General features: G+C 36.3%; 1 protein-coding gene across 5 annotated transcripts in view; it reads right to left on the reverse strand.

Annotated features, from left to right (window-relative positions):
- Positions 1-299: 299 nt before the first annotated feature.
- STAG2 (STAG2 cohesin complex component) overlaps positions 300-17,309 on the reverse strand; it is a 72,749-nt gene continuing 55,739 nt past the window's right edge. For 3 of the 5 annotated variants that reach the window (XM_084212833.1, XM_084212832.1, XM_084212834.1), the window contains exons 20-34: positions 16,736-16,806; positions 16,345-16,432; positions 16,161-16,241; positions 14,099-14,191; positions 11,569-11,743; positions 10,975-11,114; positions 9,763-9,864; positions 7,981-8,129; positions 7,309-7,437; positions 6,760-6,965; positions 6,175-6,364; positions 5,976-6,089; positions 5,053-5,179; positions 4,653-4,730; positions 300-2,215 (exon numbers count right to left, since the gene is read on the reverse strand). In XM_084212833.1, the coding sequence (XP_084068959.1) occupies positions 2,192-2,215; positions 4,653-4,730; positions 5,053-5,179; positions 5,976-6,089; positions 6,175-6,364; positions 6,760-6,965; positions 7,309-7,437; positions 7,981-8,129; positions 9,763-9,864; positions 10,975-11,114; positions 11,569-11,743; positions 14,099-14,191; positions 16,161-16,241; positions 16,345-16,432; positions 16,736-16,806 (1,767 nt within the window). In that variant the 3' untranslated portion in view covers positions 300-2,191. Of the gene's footprint in view, positions 2,216-3,387; positions 4,117-4,652; positions 4,731-5,052; positions 5,180-5,975; positions 6,090-6,174; positions 6,365-6,759; positions 6,966-7,308; positions 7,438-7,980; positions 8,130-9,762; positions 9,865-10,974; positions 11,115-11,568; positions 11,744-14,098; positions 14,192-16,160; positions 16,242-16,344; positions 16,433-16,735; positions 16,807-17,309 lie in introns of those variants that run through there. The other 2 variants (XM_084212836.1, XM_084212835.1) reach the window with 2 other exon arrangements.

Consider the following 17,309-nt stretch of genomic DNA (forward strand, 5'->3'; position numbering starts at 1 on the left):
ATTCTTTTAACAAGTTTATCTCAAATTAAAGCATATTTAAAACAATCATGATTGCATTAACTTTTCTGCTTTAAATTATTACCCAATTAGTGCTTTATTCACATTTTAAAAACTTGTACAATTTATTACAAATATAAAACAGTGCAGTTTTTCATACATTATCCCAACTCTGAGACAAACACTTAAAAGACATGGAAAAAGATTTTGATTTCTATAAACATAACATTTGCATTACTCATACCCCTTTCTTCACTGTCCTCCCATAACCCCAATTTAAAAAGATCAAACATACAACATACTGTAGGTTTATTTTTATTCAAAAAGTTACTGTCTCAAGACATAAATACAAATCAGAAAACAGTACAATTAGGACAATAGAATGTGGAGGACAACAGGTTAAGGTAAATATATAAAACATTTTTAGCTGGTTGAAAACAAAGCTGTAAGAACTGCTTTCACAAAGAAACACTCCTTCAAGAGTAAGAAAAATCAACTTAAGTTTAAAATCATATATACAGTCCTCTCAGCAGTTCTATTAAATGCAGTGGTGTGGAAAACAATATAGGCAGTACTTTTAGACATGAGAGTATTTATTTATGTAAAATGAGTTAGGCAGATCTAGTTTTCATTTTGTTGTTACCCCATGACTTAGTAAAATAATTATATTTTATCATGATCCTTTAGATAATCTATGGTTTTTGGCTACCACAGCCGAATGTTTAATTTCTGAGTCTAAAAACAGGAAGCCTTTTTGTATTCACCCATTTGGGGAGATTCTTGTATTGCAAGCGTATTAAGGCATGGAATGATTAAAATAATATACCTCAAGAACTGAGAGACAACTGACAAAAAATATACATATGTAATATAAGTTAATATTTCCTTTAAAATGATGTCTAGCTGCCTAAGCCTTGCAAAATGAGTCAATGTCAAAATGGCATAGATCCACTTTCTGTTTTAGACCAAATTTAATTTATTTGTGAATGGACACAAAATGAAATTTAAAGCTTAGCTTTCAAAGAATATTATGGGTTGTTTATGAGTTTCTATTATCCAATCTAATTTACATATAGAGGAAATGTACTGTAACCTGTTAGAAGTATCTTTAACCTGAAGACTGCTTGCAAAGACAGATAGATAAAACAATATAAAATACAAATTTAAAAATCATTTTTAAAGCATGAATTCTCATGCTCTTCTATTTTTAAACATTGTTAAACTTTCAATATATTTCTGAAACCTCATAATTTTAAGTTGGAATTTAAAAGTAAGAAAAAACTAAACAAACTGCGCAATTATAAAATCAGCACCAATTTATATATATATATAATTTTATTTAAAATTTAGATCCCTATTCCCACACTCTAATAAGCTGTATAATTTTTGTTTAGAATTTTTCTGCAAACATACTACAATAAGCTTCTTTTATTTGGAGACAAAATACAGTGGCACTACTGGAAGGAATTTCACAACATTACATTTTTCTTAAAGGACAAGCAAACTTTCAGGGTTGGTAATGGGCAAGCAAGAGTGAAATCTGTTACGTTCTGGTAGCTTATAGCTTATGGACCTTTCTGAGAAGGCTAACATGAAGCTTTTGGAATAAAAAGTGTGTTTTAGATTAAAAAGCGGTTAAAATTCTGCTTTATGTATTTTTTTTTCCATGATTAATTGATACAAACCTTCTGTTGCTGAAGTTTGCATTTATTTGAAAATACTGACAACTCTTCTGGTTCGTTCTACACTGCGAGAAAACCAATCCATCTACTATTACAGCTCACGGACATGAACAGCAATCCAGCAGAGCTCATGATTATTTAGTATAGCCAGCAAATGTATAGAGAGGGGCTCAAATCTGTACCAAACACCTCTCAGACTGTTAAGATTAAAACTCAGAGGGAATACTTCTTATGATCCAGAAATAAACTGATAGCACATAAATAAAATATTGAATTTTTTTCCCAACAAAAAGTGTAGCTTATCCTCAATTGTTTACTTGTCCTTTACATTTCTTTTTTTCTTTCAGGCAAACAAAACTGCCCCTTCAATGCACTTGATCTTGAAAGCATGTCATTCTCCTTAGAGAAAAATCTGTTCAGAATTTCACTGTATCTACCACAATTTTGTATTGAAAAACTTCCTCTTCCACTTAGAAAATGACTTCACCACTGATTTATTTGCTGCTCTGGTATTAAAACATTGACACCCCAAGAACCTAAAAAAAAAGTTAGAAATGGTGTCAATTTGTAGTCTAATACACATTTAACAAATAACAAAGCAATTAGTATATAATTTAAGATTAAGACACTTCAAGATATGTTAAGGCATTATTAAGTTTATTTTTCTTTCAAACCAGATTAACCACACTTCTGATTTAGATAATAATATGAAAAGGGCTCCTCATTCATTAGAAATATTTTTCTCACGCTTGAAATTAACTAGATCCAGTAGGAATAAAGCCTGTTTTAATTATTTTAGGTAATAATTGCAGATGAATTTTTAGTTAGGTGCCTAACTCAGACTTCTTTGACATTCTATTGGCACTAACCTGAAATCAAATGTGTTATTACCAGCTACTAAACCTGGGACAAAACACTCCAGACACTGGCTGCTGCTGCGTCTGTGATCACAGAAACCACAGGATATCCCACATCAGCCAACCAGGACACAAATTTAACATTTCCTAGGAAATGTATTCACTCTGTCAGGAAGACAGTGAAAAATCAAACAATCATCAGGTAAAATCAAGCAACTGTACTTCAGGAGATTGTGTAACTAGGGAAAGAAACAAAAAATCAGTTTCCACTTCCCATGTGAGAACAAGCTATACAGCTTTCTATGTCAATGGAAGTATGTATGACCACAGATGTGCCAAAAAAAACCCCAGAAGATTCAGATTTTGTGACTGCCCTAGCTTTTGTAAGACTTTATAAAACAGACCAAATATTCCTGAACCCTAACAATGCTGTTCATATTTATCAGTTTACAAGCCAATTTTTACTGTTCTTTGAATTAAATTCACTTTAGGTGCCTCCTATAACAGAGCACACAGACAGAACTGCCTCTGGTGCCAGCAGTAACTGGGCACATCCGACTAGAAGTCTAGTCATAAACCATGTGCATCTGAATAAATTAAACAACTTTATTATGTCTACACCTATTAAAAACAAGTGCAACAGCTCCAAGAATACGGGACCTCTGAAATAAATTACATGAATAAAGCAAATTAACTTTATTCTGAGAACTTTTTGCATTTCTGCGATGCTGTTTTCACACTGAACGCTGTCTGTCAGGCTGAGCTCTGGTTTCCCGCGTTACCCCCGCCTGTCTCCGTTCCGCGGAGCAGCGGCCGCAGCCCCGGCCCCGCCCGGCCCCGCCCGCGCTCCCTGCGCTGCCGGCGGCTGCCCCCGCGCGGCCGCTCCCGCGCACTGCGCCCGCACCGCGGGGCCGGCCCGAACCTCAGCCCGCTCCAAGAGCCTTACAGCCGGAGAGCTAAAAGGGCTCTCACATCAATTAAATGCAACCCGGAGAAGGCCAAGGTTTCGGCATTGTCAGACTAAAAAGTGACTGGTACTTCACAGATCAGTCCAGGAAAAATCGAGAAGAGGAGGGGAAGAATGATTGTAAAACAGAATGTCAGAGAACAGGCGAGATATTTTCTTGGTGTTAATTCAGGAAAAGAACACACAACAGCCAGACACACAGCCTAACTGATTCATTATTACTAAAGCAAAGCCCTACTGGTACAAAATATATGGATTTGCAATTAAAACAGTATTTAGGACTTCTTTCTCCCATAAACAAGAACAGGTTCACGCTGCAACAATACTGTAAAAAAATACATAACCATCTTCCAAATTCCACCAAGCTGTCCAAGATTCCCAGGAAGCCTTGTTGTACTGTCCTCTGCTGGCTTGCTGCAGCTTGTTATTTCCAGTGTAATTTTGTACCAGCTACCCAAGGTCAAAAATGGCTGCATACTTTACAAGTGGTTCAAGACAGAAGGAATCCCTCATGCAGATTTTTAAAAGAGAATAGAGACTGCAGATTTATCAAGTCGGATAAAAGGGCAACTGCAAGCAGAAACTACAGACTTCGGATGTTTTGGACCTAAAACTTTATATGGAAAGAAAAAATACCTCTCATCTCTATAAACAGATATCTGTATTATCTCTTATTTTCTCCATTATCTTACTTATGCACAAAAGTAAATATGCCAATTAAAAAAAAAACCCACAAAATGCAAACCATCTAATGCTGACATTTGGTAATGACATCAGAGTCACTGAACTAAGCTCAGCACAACAGGAAACTTGCCTTTAATACTGTGTATGCACATTTCTTCATTTTTCTAATGCTCTTTGCTATCAGCCTCTGCTACAATCTTTTCCATAACAAATGTATTTTCTGCTCAGAATCATAGGCTTTTAACTTTTACATAGCTATATGTAAAAGAACAAAAATCCCATAAAATTGCAAGAAACACTGACTATCCTAGAATGTATGGAGCTGAATTACTGTACCAGTCTGTCAAAATAAGCTAACAATGACAACCTGAAGATTGCATTCCTTCCATTTAAAATCTGAAGTAAGAGAGTATGGCAACCTTAAGACTGATTTACATTACTTTCCCCTTATGTAAGTGAACCTACCGATTCATCCATGATTGAAGCGGGGTCAAAGAAATCTGGTTTTAGTTCCGTTCGTTCTCTCCTGTTCTTTGATGGTGGCTTTAGAAAGCAAACAAACAAACAGGTTAAGTGCAATTTCACCACAAAAACAGAGGTTTTACACTGTAGTCAGTGAAGCTGAACTCTCAAGGGGTAGAAATTCACAAGGGATGTTATTAGTTACGACAGGAAGTGTTCTTGTTTTTGTAAGGCAGTTGGAGCAGATGGCTTTTGTATACAGACAACAGCACAGCCCTTTAGCAATGCAGAAAGCAACCAGAATGATTTTTCTTTTATTAGAAGGAAAATTTAATTCAAATATCTTACTTTAAAAGCAGAAATACAAATCCCAAGACCACTGAAAGAGAAGTAAATTTCTTACTAGGTCTATGTCCATGGTGTCAAAATCCATGCCTTCATTAAGATCTTCAATCCGCCCTTCTGATGACATCATCACATCTTCAACAATTGGCTCTTCATCATCTTCCATTAGACTTGTGCCACGTCGACTGAAATGAAAAGCAATACTGTTTAGCACTAAATCAAGTTAACTTCTATCTATGAAAAAGCTAATGCTCAGTAAGGGACTCCTAACAAATGATGATTCCATTAGATAAAACAGAAATGAAGTAATGAAATGAATGCACAACTACTACTAAAGAAAGATGGTATTTAACCAGAAGACACTAAGAGAGCATGAGACAATGCCTAACAAAGGTCAGTCTAGACAGCTGTTGTACATTGCTAAATGGGTATTCTGAGATGGTGTGAGAACTGGTAAGCAGATCTACTCCATGCCTAATTTATGCTCAAGTGGGAAAGAACTTAAGTTTTTGCCACTTTAAGAAAAATTGTTTCTGCCTTATGATAAGGCCAGGAAGAATCCCTTTGAAATGAAGTGGATGTGTAAAACCACTACAAATACTCCCACATAGTCCTTCATCCTCTCTCCTCATAAAATTCTACATGAAACATCAGATCTTATGAAAAAACTAAGGAGTAATTCTAATTATAATAATTGGTGTCACTGTATTAAAAAAACCCCACAATTTAAACAATGTTACATAAAGTACTGGAAAAAAACAATCAAAAGTAGGGGGAAGAATGTAAAGCTCCTCAATACATATGCCCATGGTTTTTGTTTGCCATGTGCACTTTTCTTTTGCAGAACCACACTGTCCCTAAGAATGCTGAGAACTTTTAAACCTAGAAGGATGTATCCCTCTTAAAAGATGCAGGTGTTACCACTGCATTTATAAACCCTCTCCTCCCTGACCCACTGAAGGAGCATTTCATTCCACTCACATGGCGTGTTGCAAGTTGCTTCTCAGCTTGACGTAGTTCATCGCTGCCCTCTCCTGTTGTTGTCGCGCGGCTTCTTCCTGTTGCCTTTGAGCCAACATCCACGTTACTTGCGTGCTTAAAAAGACCATTATTCTATTTTAAACATGTACTGGTTTTGTGTATGCACACTAACACAAAGCAGACCTACTGGTGTACGTACTTGTAGTCGAGCGGCGGTTGGTGGTGCTCGGGCTGCATAGGATAGACACCCATGTAGTTCTCATCGGGTCGCAATCTCTTGGGCTCCCTCATTATCGTGGAGGTGAGCTGAGGTGTCTGCATCATGACTGGTGTGTGCATTGACTGCTCCCTGTTCAGCCACATACTGTCACTACTGCTGCTTTCTTCAGCTGCAAGCAAATACAGGAAGAACATCCGTGAAATTTTTTTCAAACTAGTCTAAAAGTGAATGCTGAAACACAAATTAAATCCATGATACAGAGAATCAATTGCTTTACTTTTTGCCACAAAGTCTTACATGTACCTCAAAGGGCCTGGATTTATAATCACTGGCTGGAGCATTTCTATACTTTTCTATTGTATGACTCAATGCTGTACAATGCCCTTATCTTTTGTGAATGAAATGAACACTTCCCCCACTAAGACACATATATGATCAGAGGCTACCTGTTCTGAAAAAATACATAAAGGCATACCAATACAGTCACACTAAAAAATATGGAACAATGTGTGCAGTAAATATGAATATCTAATCTAGTAAATTTTGAGATGAGAGAAGCTCTACCTTCAGGTACTTTCCGCTTGCCCGTTGCTGGCTTTGTCTTCTTATTTCGTACTGTAGATCCTCGACTACTGATTCCACTGATCACTGACATGGTGTCATCGTCCCCACCAGCTAATAAAGAGTTTCGGTAGGACATGAGAGGAAGCCACACATCTTCTCTTCGTAGAGACATCTGAAACGTCATGAACTTCTCCAAGTAAACATACCTTTAAATGAAACAAGAAATAGAGAGATGCAAAAATCTGTAACAAAATGTTACCATGTCAAGATAAGTAACTACTGAAATTATCAGCCGATGTTTCTCATCTAGCTAACACGAAGGCCTGACAACAGCAAATCTGGAACACAATTTCTGTTTATCCACCATAAAATGAAAAATAACAATAAACACAATTTAGCTTCTGTGAGTATACTTGACTACATTAGTGTAAACTTACCTTGATGTGTCAAAGATTCCATTTTAGATGAATACAATACACAAATATTTATTCTGATGCACATCTTTGTGGTTATCATTACAAATACTAAGAATATTAAGAAAATACTTACACTGTTCTTTTGTCTTGTCTGAGAAGTTTCGAGGAGAACTCACTGAGAATATCAAGAAATGCCAAATTTAATGGTGGGTGGCTCTCACCTTGTGGATTAGGCTCCTTAAAAGCAAATTCTATGCCATCCCTAAGAACAAACAAAAAATTACATCAGAAAAAGAACAAACAGAAGTTCAAAGCACTGTGAGCTACCAAAACCAAACCCTTTTCCTTTATGTCAAGAAAGCAGTAATTTGATGTTTCCATATTCCAGCAAAAAAAGTGAACACTAGTTATTATTTTAATCTGGACACACTCTTTCTGTCCTGGAATTTCTACCTTGCCTTGCAGGTTTTCTGCATGAGGCCAACAGGATCGCCACTGACAATGAAGTGGATCTGTTCTTATTGTTATGGACCAGACATTAAAAAGGCTTTTTCATTATCCCATTGACACTGCTATAATTTACATGCTTATACAATGGTGCTGGAGAACACCAACAATATTAAACGTTTAGGTTTTAGTCAGAGACAAAACTGCAGTCATCCCCTAATTAATATATGGGCTGTATCATCTCTAGGGCTGAGGCACCTAGTATTAACAAACTCATTTTCAAAGACTAAAAAGATTATCTTATGTTAGTCAAGAAGTTTTTACAATAAAATGGAAGTAATACAAGGCACACAATTACTTGTGTAACATAGCAATAGCTTCTCTTGTTTTCAACTGATCCAATCCAAATGTTAAAGCAAAACGTCGGGCAAGTTCCTTTATGCCACTGAATGTTGGTGATGATCTGTCAAAATTATAACCATTTTCTTGAATCATTTCATTGAAGAGCTGCATGGAATAAAAAGGGAAATTTCAGTGTATTAAAAGATTATGCCAAACTTTGGACCAACACACAGAGAGGTGAGTTTCAGTTTAGAAGTATGTTACACAGCTGTTTTCCCCCCACTCCTAATCTGACAACATCAAGAGACAAACGGACATTTTGGACAGCGAAGTCAAAGCTACTCTTGAAGATTTTACACCCCAGAGATAACTTTGAAATGCACTGTCCAAGCACTCATCAAACTGTAGATACAGTGGATGACATGTTTCAGTGCTTCACTAAATCAAGGTGTTCTAAAGTTAAGAATACAAAAAATTAGTAGGATTCCCTAATTACATACACCAACAAAAAAGAAATAAATGGGGTGAGCCTCACCTGGTCTTTACTAAAATACTTCATCAAACTACTAGTTCCCAATTCTTTCTTTTTTTTATTTCTCAAAATACAAGTATAAAGAAGAAACTCTAAAATGGAAACATGTTCAGAGAAACTGCCAAGAACACCAGAAATTCTGTCACTGATGAGATTTTTAAGTACTTATCAATAGTTGTTAAAGCCAAATACCCTGAAATTCAGTCTTTTCTCTGATCAATCTTTTCTCAATCCTACTGAATTCAACTACAATTAACTTCAATAATAATTTTTTATCTTTTTTTTATGTTGTCTAACACACCCTTCACTCTTTTGTTTCACAAAGAATGAAACAAAGAGTGTTCGGTTACATATTTTACACTGCAGTTCCACCAGCTACTTAAGAGTCATGCTGCTATCAAAAGGAAAGGCCTCATCCTCCCTTGTTTTGGCAATATCCATACTGATAAACCAGTCCTTACTTTAATAAGGACTCTTTCTGTTTGGCCTCCACCAGGCTCAATATTCAGATCCACAGTTACTATGTAGCTTTATAACCTTTAGTCAAAAACCAGGGGCAGAGAAAATATATTTGGGTAGATTTTCCTTTCATAGATAGCAGTGATCTATGTTGGATTACAGTGTTTTGGAGATATATGTCTCTACTCTTCTGAGCTTGTGAATAAAATCTATGCAGATGGGTTTATGTGAGCAGATTAATCAAATGCTAACTTTAACTGAATTCATCAGGTTTCCAGACAAACTTTACTGAAGAGAGCATTAAAGAATGTTTTATTGTCAAATGTGTGAAGTCTCTACTAAACATTAAGAAATTACTAGAACTTCAAATTAATTCTCAGAATAGTTTAAAGAACCCAAAACCAAAACAACACACCAAAAGCAAAACAAAACCCCCACAAAAAAAACCCCAAACTACCTACCACACAGGCAGGAAGCATTTATCTGTTCACAAACAAGTAAACTGGCCATTTCAGAACATATATCTGAATACTTAAACTATTGTTTTAGAGTTATGAAGGTTTCATAGAGTTACATTAATTTTGAATTCATTGACCTCTCCTACATCTTTTGTGGTACAATATTTGGTAAGTATAGGAAGACTGCTGGCAGTGTTTCACATAGTTTCAGAAATTGTGTTTCAGTTTAGACCTACTTATCCCTACCACCCATAAAAATTTCAACATCAATATCTCAACCTAGTTACTAAACAATAGGACATCATTTACAGTATGGAATTGCATGCATAAAAATATTGTAAACTCTTACCTGCTGCAAACTAAGAATAAGTGTTTTAGCACACTGGATTTTGTCTATCTGTCTTGTTTTACTCATTGTTTCTTTAATAATATCACCGTAGTCATTGTAATACTAGGAAAAACAAAAAAAAAAAGGTTAACTGCTAATGTTAGTTGAAAACATTGCAACTACTGAATTCTTCGGAAAACAAAATCTAGGATATGCTCTTTTAAAAAGAAAAATCAAACATTATCTAAAGGAAAAAAACCCCAACATGTTCATGATTACATCAAAATTACACCCTAAACCACCTCCAGAATAATAATTGAAAAAAACCCTAAATGCAAAAAGAATAAACCCACTTTTCATTCTTGCAGTGAGTATTACTTTAGAGGCAGAATGACCTATTTATCTTCAAGGCCGTGCCATATTTGTTAATGACACATGTTCCCCCTTGAGGGTACAAGACTAGAATCTAATCTTTTTACCAACTCCTGTAACTCTGGTGGGGAGTTTTATTTTCTTTGCTGAAAGGATGCACGTACAGACAGCATCATAGGTGTAATTTGTCCAACAAAGCCAGCTGTCTGTCCAGGTTTAAGAAAGACCCAATTAGTTCTTTGGAGAATCAAAATATATGTAGGGCACCCAAGACAGATAAAAGCAGGCTGCCAAAATTTTAAGATTTTAAGGTAATCACCAAGGAGCAAAGCTTTATCATGTTCACAAAATGAGAACTCATATTAGTGTGCAGCTGTGAATCCCATGATCCAGGAGAGGTTTTTATATTTAAGTAAGACTGAAACTGATATAAAGCTAACTGGGAGAGGGGACTCAAATTTTACTTCTCTTCTACAAAGTTTAAACTTAAATTATTGGATGAGACTAGACATTATGGAGTTGATCTTAGGAAGTACACTCTCAAAAGGCCTACCAAACTAATAAGTGAATTAAAAATACACCATCAATCAGAATAAGAAAATAAAACCAGTAAAAACAACATTAAAATAATTAGTTTCTCTCCTTGGTCCCCCACCACCCACACAACACTGGAACTGTAAATCTCATCTCAGTAATTTTTCCCCCTACATACAAGAAAAGGGCCTACAACTCTAAGTTTTGAATTCTTCCCATTTTGAACCTGTTATCTTGCAAGGTAAAATAACAAGTAATAGGTAAAAATTCCCCAACTACTGTATTCTAGTAGTTTCATGAAGTAGCACTACTAAGGTTCAAGTTTACCTTCATATATTGCTTGAAAATGTCTGCGGCTGTGTTCATTTCCACCACAGTATACACAATGAGCTTACAGAAAGCTGCAAGCAGGTTTCTTCTTTTGTGCAATGCTTCAATTTTGCTGGCTTCATCATCCTGCTGTCCATCTACAACAAGTTCAGAACAGGAAAACTGTCAGGTGTAAAGACTCTATATTTAAATATTTATATATAAAACTGATATGGGCTAGTGGTCATGATTCAGAAAATCAGATCTCAGTTCTGATGGCAATGCACTTCACCGTCCACTGACATGTCTGTTACCCTGATACAGAGATAAATATTTGAGCCTATTAAACCAAACCTTTATTGCACTCATCCTACATGTTCCCAATACAGAAAATCCTTTAATCAGCTGCTGACATTTAAAAGCCACACCTACCTTTGTGCACATGCACACCTCTCAATGACAAAACAGAATTGAAACAAAAAAATAACCAACCAAACAAGAAAAAAACCAACAACAAAATACCACCACCACAAAACCCCAGAAATGCACAAAGAAACAAAGATATTAGTTAGAAAACAAAAAATAAAAAAGAAATTTAAGTTTTGTACAAACCTGCACTATTATTATCATCATCCTGATCAATGAAGACATGATCTAAAATAAAACTGAGTAGTTCAGATTGCAAGGAAGAATCAGGAGTGTAAACAAGTGGCTCCAACATGTCACGTCCTCCTGTCATAATCTGATGGCTGAATATCATCAACACATCACACAGAATTGTGAAAGCCTGTTAAAAAGAAACTTTAATAAATACTTGTTTGGAAAGTGGATTTTGTTTAGAATAATGTATTTGCACTTGACAAAGTACTCAGGATCTCAACAGTGTACGCAGGCCACTGACGTCCTACACAACTACAAAGGCCAACCAAAGTCAAAATGTGCATAGCTTCACACAGCAGCTTCCTGTATCAAGACTGGGTCTCCAAATAAAAATATTGCACAGATGATGCCAAATTATATGTGAAAATATTGCAAGACTAAAACATGAGAAGTCTGAAACTCTCAAATTCTACCTGACGGATACTTCATTCGGTCACTAGAGAACTTTGTGGACTCTGACCATAGTACAATCTCCTTTTTGGTGTCTTTCCTTAAAATTGTTTCAATCATGTTTGTTTAACATATAACAACTGAGATTATTCAATCCCTTTAAACCCTAATGTCCAAAAATGCAAAAGTGCAACCAACTTTTTCTTTTGCTGGCTAACTTGTACATCTGATATCAGATTTTAATGTCTGTACTCCACTGCCCCAGAAGGTTCAAATGTCTTAGTACCTGACACAGAGACTGACATACTTCAAGCTAGCAGACCAAGGCAAGAAGCTGCTTAGTGCTGCACCTTCTCTTTGGCTCTAATCTCCCAAGTACTTCCATGAACAGGTCAGTTCTCTAACTCCTCAAGGAGAGTATTACTAATTCCTGGTCACAAAAAATACATGTGCTCCTGTGAAGTCCTTTGTGTCCTTTCATGAGATTAGAGAAGGGAAGTGGAACCCACAGGAAGTGGAACATTGTACCTGCGTGACAGGTACCCTGTGTAACCAGGCAGCTCCAGTTTCTCGAGTGTTCACCAGAATCTGAGAGTCATACAGCTTCTTAGAGAGACCTACTCAGAGCTTCAGTAATTTTTGTTACTAGCACATTCACACCCTACACCTTGTGACTATTACACTAGATAGCTCTTTGACATAGAACATGCCTATTAAGCTCCAGGAATATTCTTGTTCTAGCAAGAGTTTCAAAGCTGCAGTTGTGCAACTCAGTGGACCAGATTTTCCACTTTAACCAGGTTATTATTATCTTCAGCAGCAAAAAGGCTCCTGGCTTTCTATGTCTTTAATTAAGCAGTCTACCTAGAAGATAATCTGGTCCTTCCCTGTAGAGACATACTTCATTTTCTTTCATTTTAGCATTTTAAAGATTGTTAAAGGCATTTACTTAGAATTAATTCTGCTATCAGTAACCGGTGCTCTTCACTGGAACCTCAAAATCCTATGAGTGTCCTGGCCAAACTATTTGCCCACAGATTGAAGAGACTTGGCCCCTACAGTTCAATTTTTTTTTAACTCTGCTTTTCTCAGAATTCAGGCCAAGTGTTTCCTGATGTCTCGATTCTTTTTGAAACAGAAGCAAAAAGTAAGGACTACCCCCAAAACCTTCATGTCAGCATTTCAAAAAAGTCAAGACTTCTGTCTCCTGCCTGAACTGTCACACATTACTTACTCAAGCTCAATATCTACATTTCTTATGTCTGAAACATTTAGGAACCGAAACATTTAGGAGCTAAAACTCTCCCCACAAAGGGCAACTGTATGAGGGACTAACTATGAAACTGCTCATCAAGCAGTGTATCATTGCTGAGGCTTCCAAGCACTTGCTACAGCATCTGTGAACAACACTAATACCAAGTGTGTTCATAAAGGTGACTCCAAAAAGTCTCATTTCCCAACAATAAACTCCCCTAGGCTACAGTGAATACTTTGTGCATGTATACATACACACACTCATCTTATGTAGCCATTTTTTTCCTCCTGATTCTGAGATGCCCAAATTCTTGGGACTCTGAAAAACTGTGGAATATATTGTGTTATGAAGTAACACAGAGAAGGAGGAGAAGAGAAGCTGCACCTACATGCATTCAAAGACAGAACTAAAACAACCCCTTTTAAATTGCTGTCCTTAGCCAGTTTTGAGGCTATGAATCCACAGCTCCACAGGAGATGTGGGTCATTAGCACATGGTAAGCAAGAGGTTTGAAATGGAACTCTCACTCAGCTCACACCTAGAGGCTTCTACAGTGCACCTGCAGAGTCATTACTAAAAGTAACAAAAAGCTCCTTTGCATAAAACATTATGCTGCCTAAAATCACTCAAAAGAATGAAGTTTGAATGGATTCTGAAATCCGATGTACATGAGGACAAGCATACAAGCACCATGTGCACTGACACTCTAAGGGCACTCAGCCTGAACAGCCAGGACATCACGTTCCCACAGAAGTGCCAAAAATATTAGCAAGAGGAACTTTTCAGCTGCATTGAAAGTACAGTATCAGAAGACTCCAAGTAACAAATGCCACTAACCTGTTCCTTAACAGCAGTATTTACATTGGTCAGGTAGTGTTGACAGATTTGACAGAACACTCTCATCTGCTTCTTTAGACGTAGAAGATCCTCCTTTAAAAAGAATGATTTCATGTAACAGTTTTGCTTTTCCAATTTTATAGTCCCATACAGTGCATTCACTTCCACAGAGCATTCCACCACAGACCTTAGTGGTAATATTCAAGTCCACTATATTATTTTTAAAAAATCACTATTACAAATAAAATTAGATACTAGCAATTTCCTTTATTTTGTAATTTTGTGTAGCACAGAAGAGATGGCAGTTGGGATAAAAATCATGTTATTTTATTACAAAAAATAGTAACTAAAAAACCTGTTATGTAGGAGCAGAAAACAACCTCAAATAGGGACCACCTTTCCATTAGGGTCTTTTCATTCCTGCTGAAAGTATTGCAAATTACATTTCACTGCCAAACAGCTAGGTTAATCTTCATTTCTAAACTAACTTGTCAGTATTTAGCTCATCTTCTGCCATTAGGCTTGTGACAAAGCTTTAATCACAGTTACAAAAACTTCAAGACTGCTGTTTACCCTTTAAGAAATAAGGTAACAAAACCTCCAAATCCTTCACACACCTACACCACCTCTCAACAATCTGTGCAGCCACTTCTTATCAGGTATTTGGGGTTGGAAATGTTAAAAATCATTAAAATACAGATGGGTAAACTAACCAGCCAGTGGTGAGGTTCATATTCATCTGTAACACCTTCAGACTATATTACTTACTGGACTAAAGCAGTCTCAACAGATAGGGGAAAACCACAGTAATCTGATACAGGTGTTCTCTGTTTTAAGATCATTAGTACAAGTTACACAGCATGATTTTCCCCTCCTGCATCTACCAGAAGCTCAAACTACAACATCCTAAAATAAATTTTAAAAATTAAAGGAAAAATGTATGTATCCTCACATTAAAATGAGAGTATCGTAATAATGGATTATTAATTACTCATACACTATTCATGTTATGAGTTCCCTTTGTTTTCTCCCTAGTAAATTGTGACAGTCATAACTTTTTTTTTGTATTAATTATAGGCATGATAATCAAAGTGTTTAAAAAACCTGAAGAATTTCCTTGCCTCCCCTCTGACATAAAGAAAGGTGTCTTAACAGTAACTCCAATAATGAAGTGCAACTCCAGCATAGATTTCTAGTAAAAAAGTACTCTTCTTAAAGGAACTGCAGAAAAAGTGTTTGATTACAGGGATTACATTTTTTAATTCTTGAGAAGTAATTAAAATGTTTCAGCTCTTACAAACTCCATTCTAAACTAGCTAGGTCTTTTGAAAAAAGCCTTTTTCCGTTTGGCAGTTCACACAGTGAACCACCTAATCAACCTCTTCAAGCAATGCTGGATACAAGAAACCTTAATCCTTTCTCTAAGATTCTGCAAGAAGTTAAATTGGAAAGATGACATCTGCCAGAGCTTTGCCCTTCAAGATTACTATACATAGAACCAGAACAGGGCCTCTCATCAGTCCCTGAAAAAAATAATCTTTTCATATCTTTATTTAACAACAGATTTAAAAGACTGATGAAGGGTAAAGTAGGATTGTGACATACTGAGCAATAAGAATACCATGATAGTACAAATTCTTAGATCTCACTGACTTGTCACTGATATTTCAAGGTTTCCAAATGAATCCAAACCCACTATCTAAGAGTAGTAAGACTAACTATACTGTGCTTGGTAACTTCCATTCTACCTCTTCTTGGCATTGTTACTGTGGCTGATAGGTATCATTTGATTTACTATTATTTTAAAATGAAATTTTAAAATTCAGTCACATTAAACCTATTTAAATAATAAAAACAATTAAAGGAAGCACTAGGTTTGTAAAAGTAAATAATGTGACTACTAAAACTATTCATTCAGAAGAACTTTTTAAAAAAGCAGGATTAGGTAGGTATCAATATAAAGAACATTCCTAGTTTTAATTAATTTCATCACAGTTCCCACTTGATGACACTGCACTATGTACAAATGTTTATTTACTAATACAACTGAAACAAGGCATACCTTTGTGGAACTGCTTTCAGTAACTTTTGCTAGCTGCCAAAGGATTACATAATGAGTACACTGCAGTGCATGAATAACAATCTGAAATCAGAAGGAAAGAAAGCATTAGATGACAAAGACCAATAAAAGACAGCAACAAAAAGTGTTTGTTGTTGTGTCTAAAGAACACATTTTAACTACAGACCTGCTCTGGCATGTCTCCATTTTCAATGCCAGTTTTCAATAGCTTGTAGTTGCAGCCAAACAAGTCCCATCTTGATAGGTCATGAGCACTGGAAGCATTAGAAATGAAGCAAAGAATATTATTTAATTAATACTTTTTCTGCAATTTGAGGTTAACAACTACTAAAAGCTTAACTGTTCAAAAAAAAAAAAATTAATTAATTAGATTTTTAAATTTATGCTGAAAAAACCCAGTCACTGAATACCTCCCCACCCAAATCAACACACACAAAAAACAGTTAAAAAAACCCCAAAACAATCCCATGAAGTTGCATTAAAAAGTAAGATGCATCATATTAGAAACAAACAACCCTCTCACCACAAATCCTGACAGACGTGCAGAAGTCACTTACTTGTGAAAAGCAGTGATTCTCTTCAGTGTTGACAAGACTTGATATGCATCATCTTCATCAGGTTCCTCCCCCTATTTAATAATCATACAGTGAGATATCAGTGTGGTCTCAGTGATCTGGGGAACATAGTAAAACCAAACCCACACACCCCCAAACTGGTGGCAGGAGAGGGTGCACACCTGATCCTAAATTACTGATAAATGATTTATCATGTCACATATGCTTTCAGGAGAGTTAGAGAAACAGGGCAGCCAGCTGTTCATATCTAGAGATGGAGCCAATGATGTTAAATGTCTTTTCCAACCCTGACAATTCCAGGATTCTATAAAATAGCAGCTGAAGAAGAGAGAGGGGGAGGGGGGTGAGGGGGGGAAGGAGAAGGGAGAAGAAACGGAAAAAGCCTAGGCTAGCAAAATACAATGTATAATGTAGGTGCTTCTATTTTCTCTGAAGAATCCAGCAGAGGCCACTGTCAGACAAAAGACACTGGACTAGATGGGCCACAGGTCAGTACTTCAGTCTTACTTTAATCACAGAAAAAAGTCTGAGTGAGGTAAGGGAATGGTTTGTTTTA

This window comes from Fringilla coelebs (genome assembly GCF_963513975.1).
Source record: "Fringilla coelebs genome assembly, chromosome: 11".
Classification (NCBI taxonomy): domain Eukaryota; kingdom Metazoa; phylum Chordata; class Aves; order Passeriformes; family Fringillidae; genus Fringilla; species Fringilla coelebs.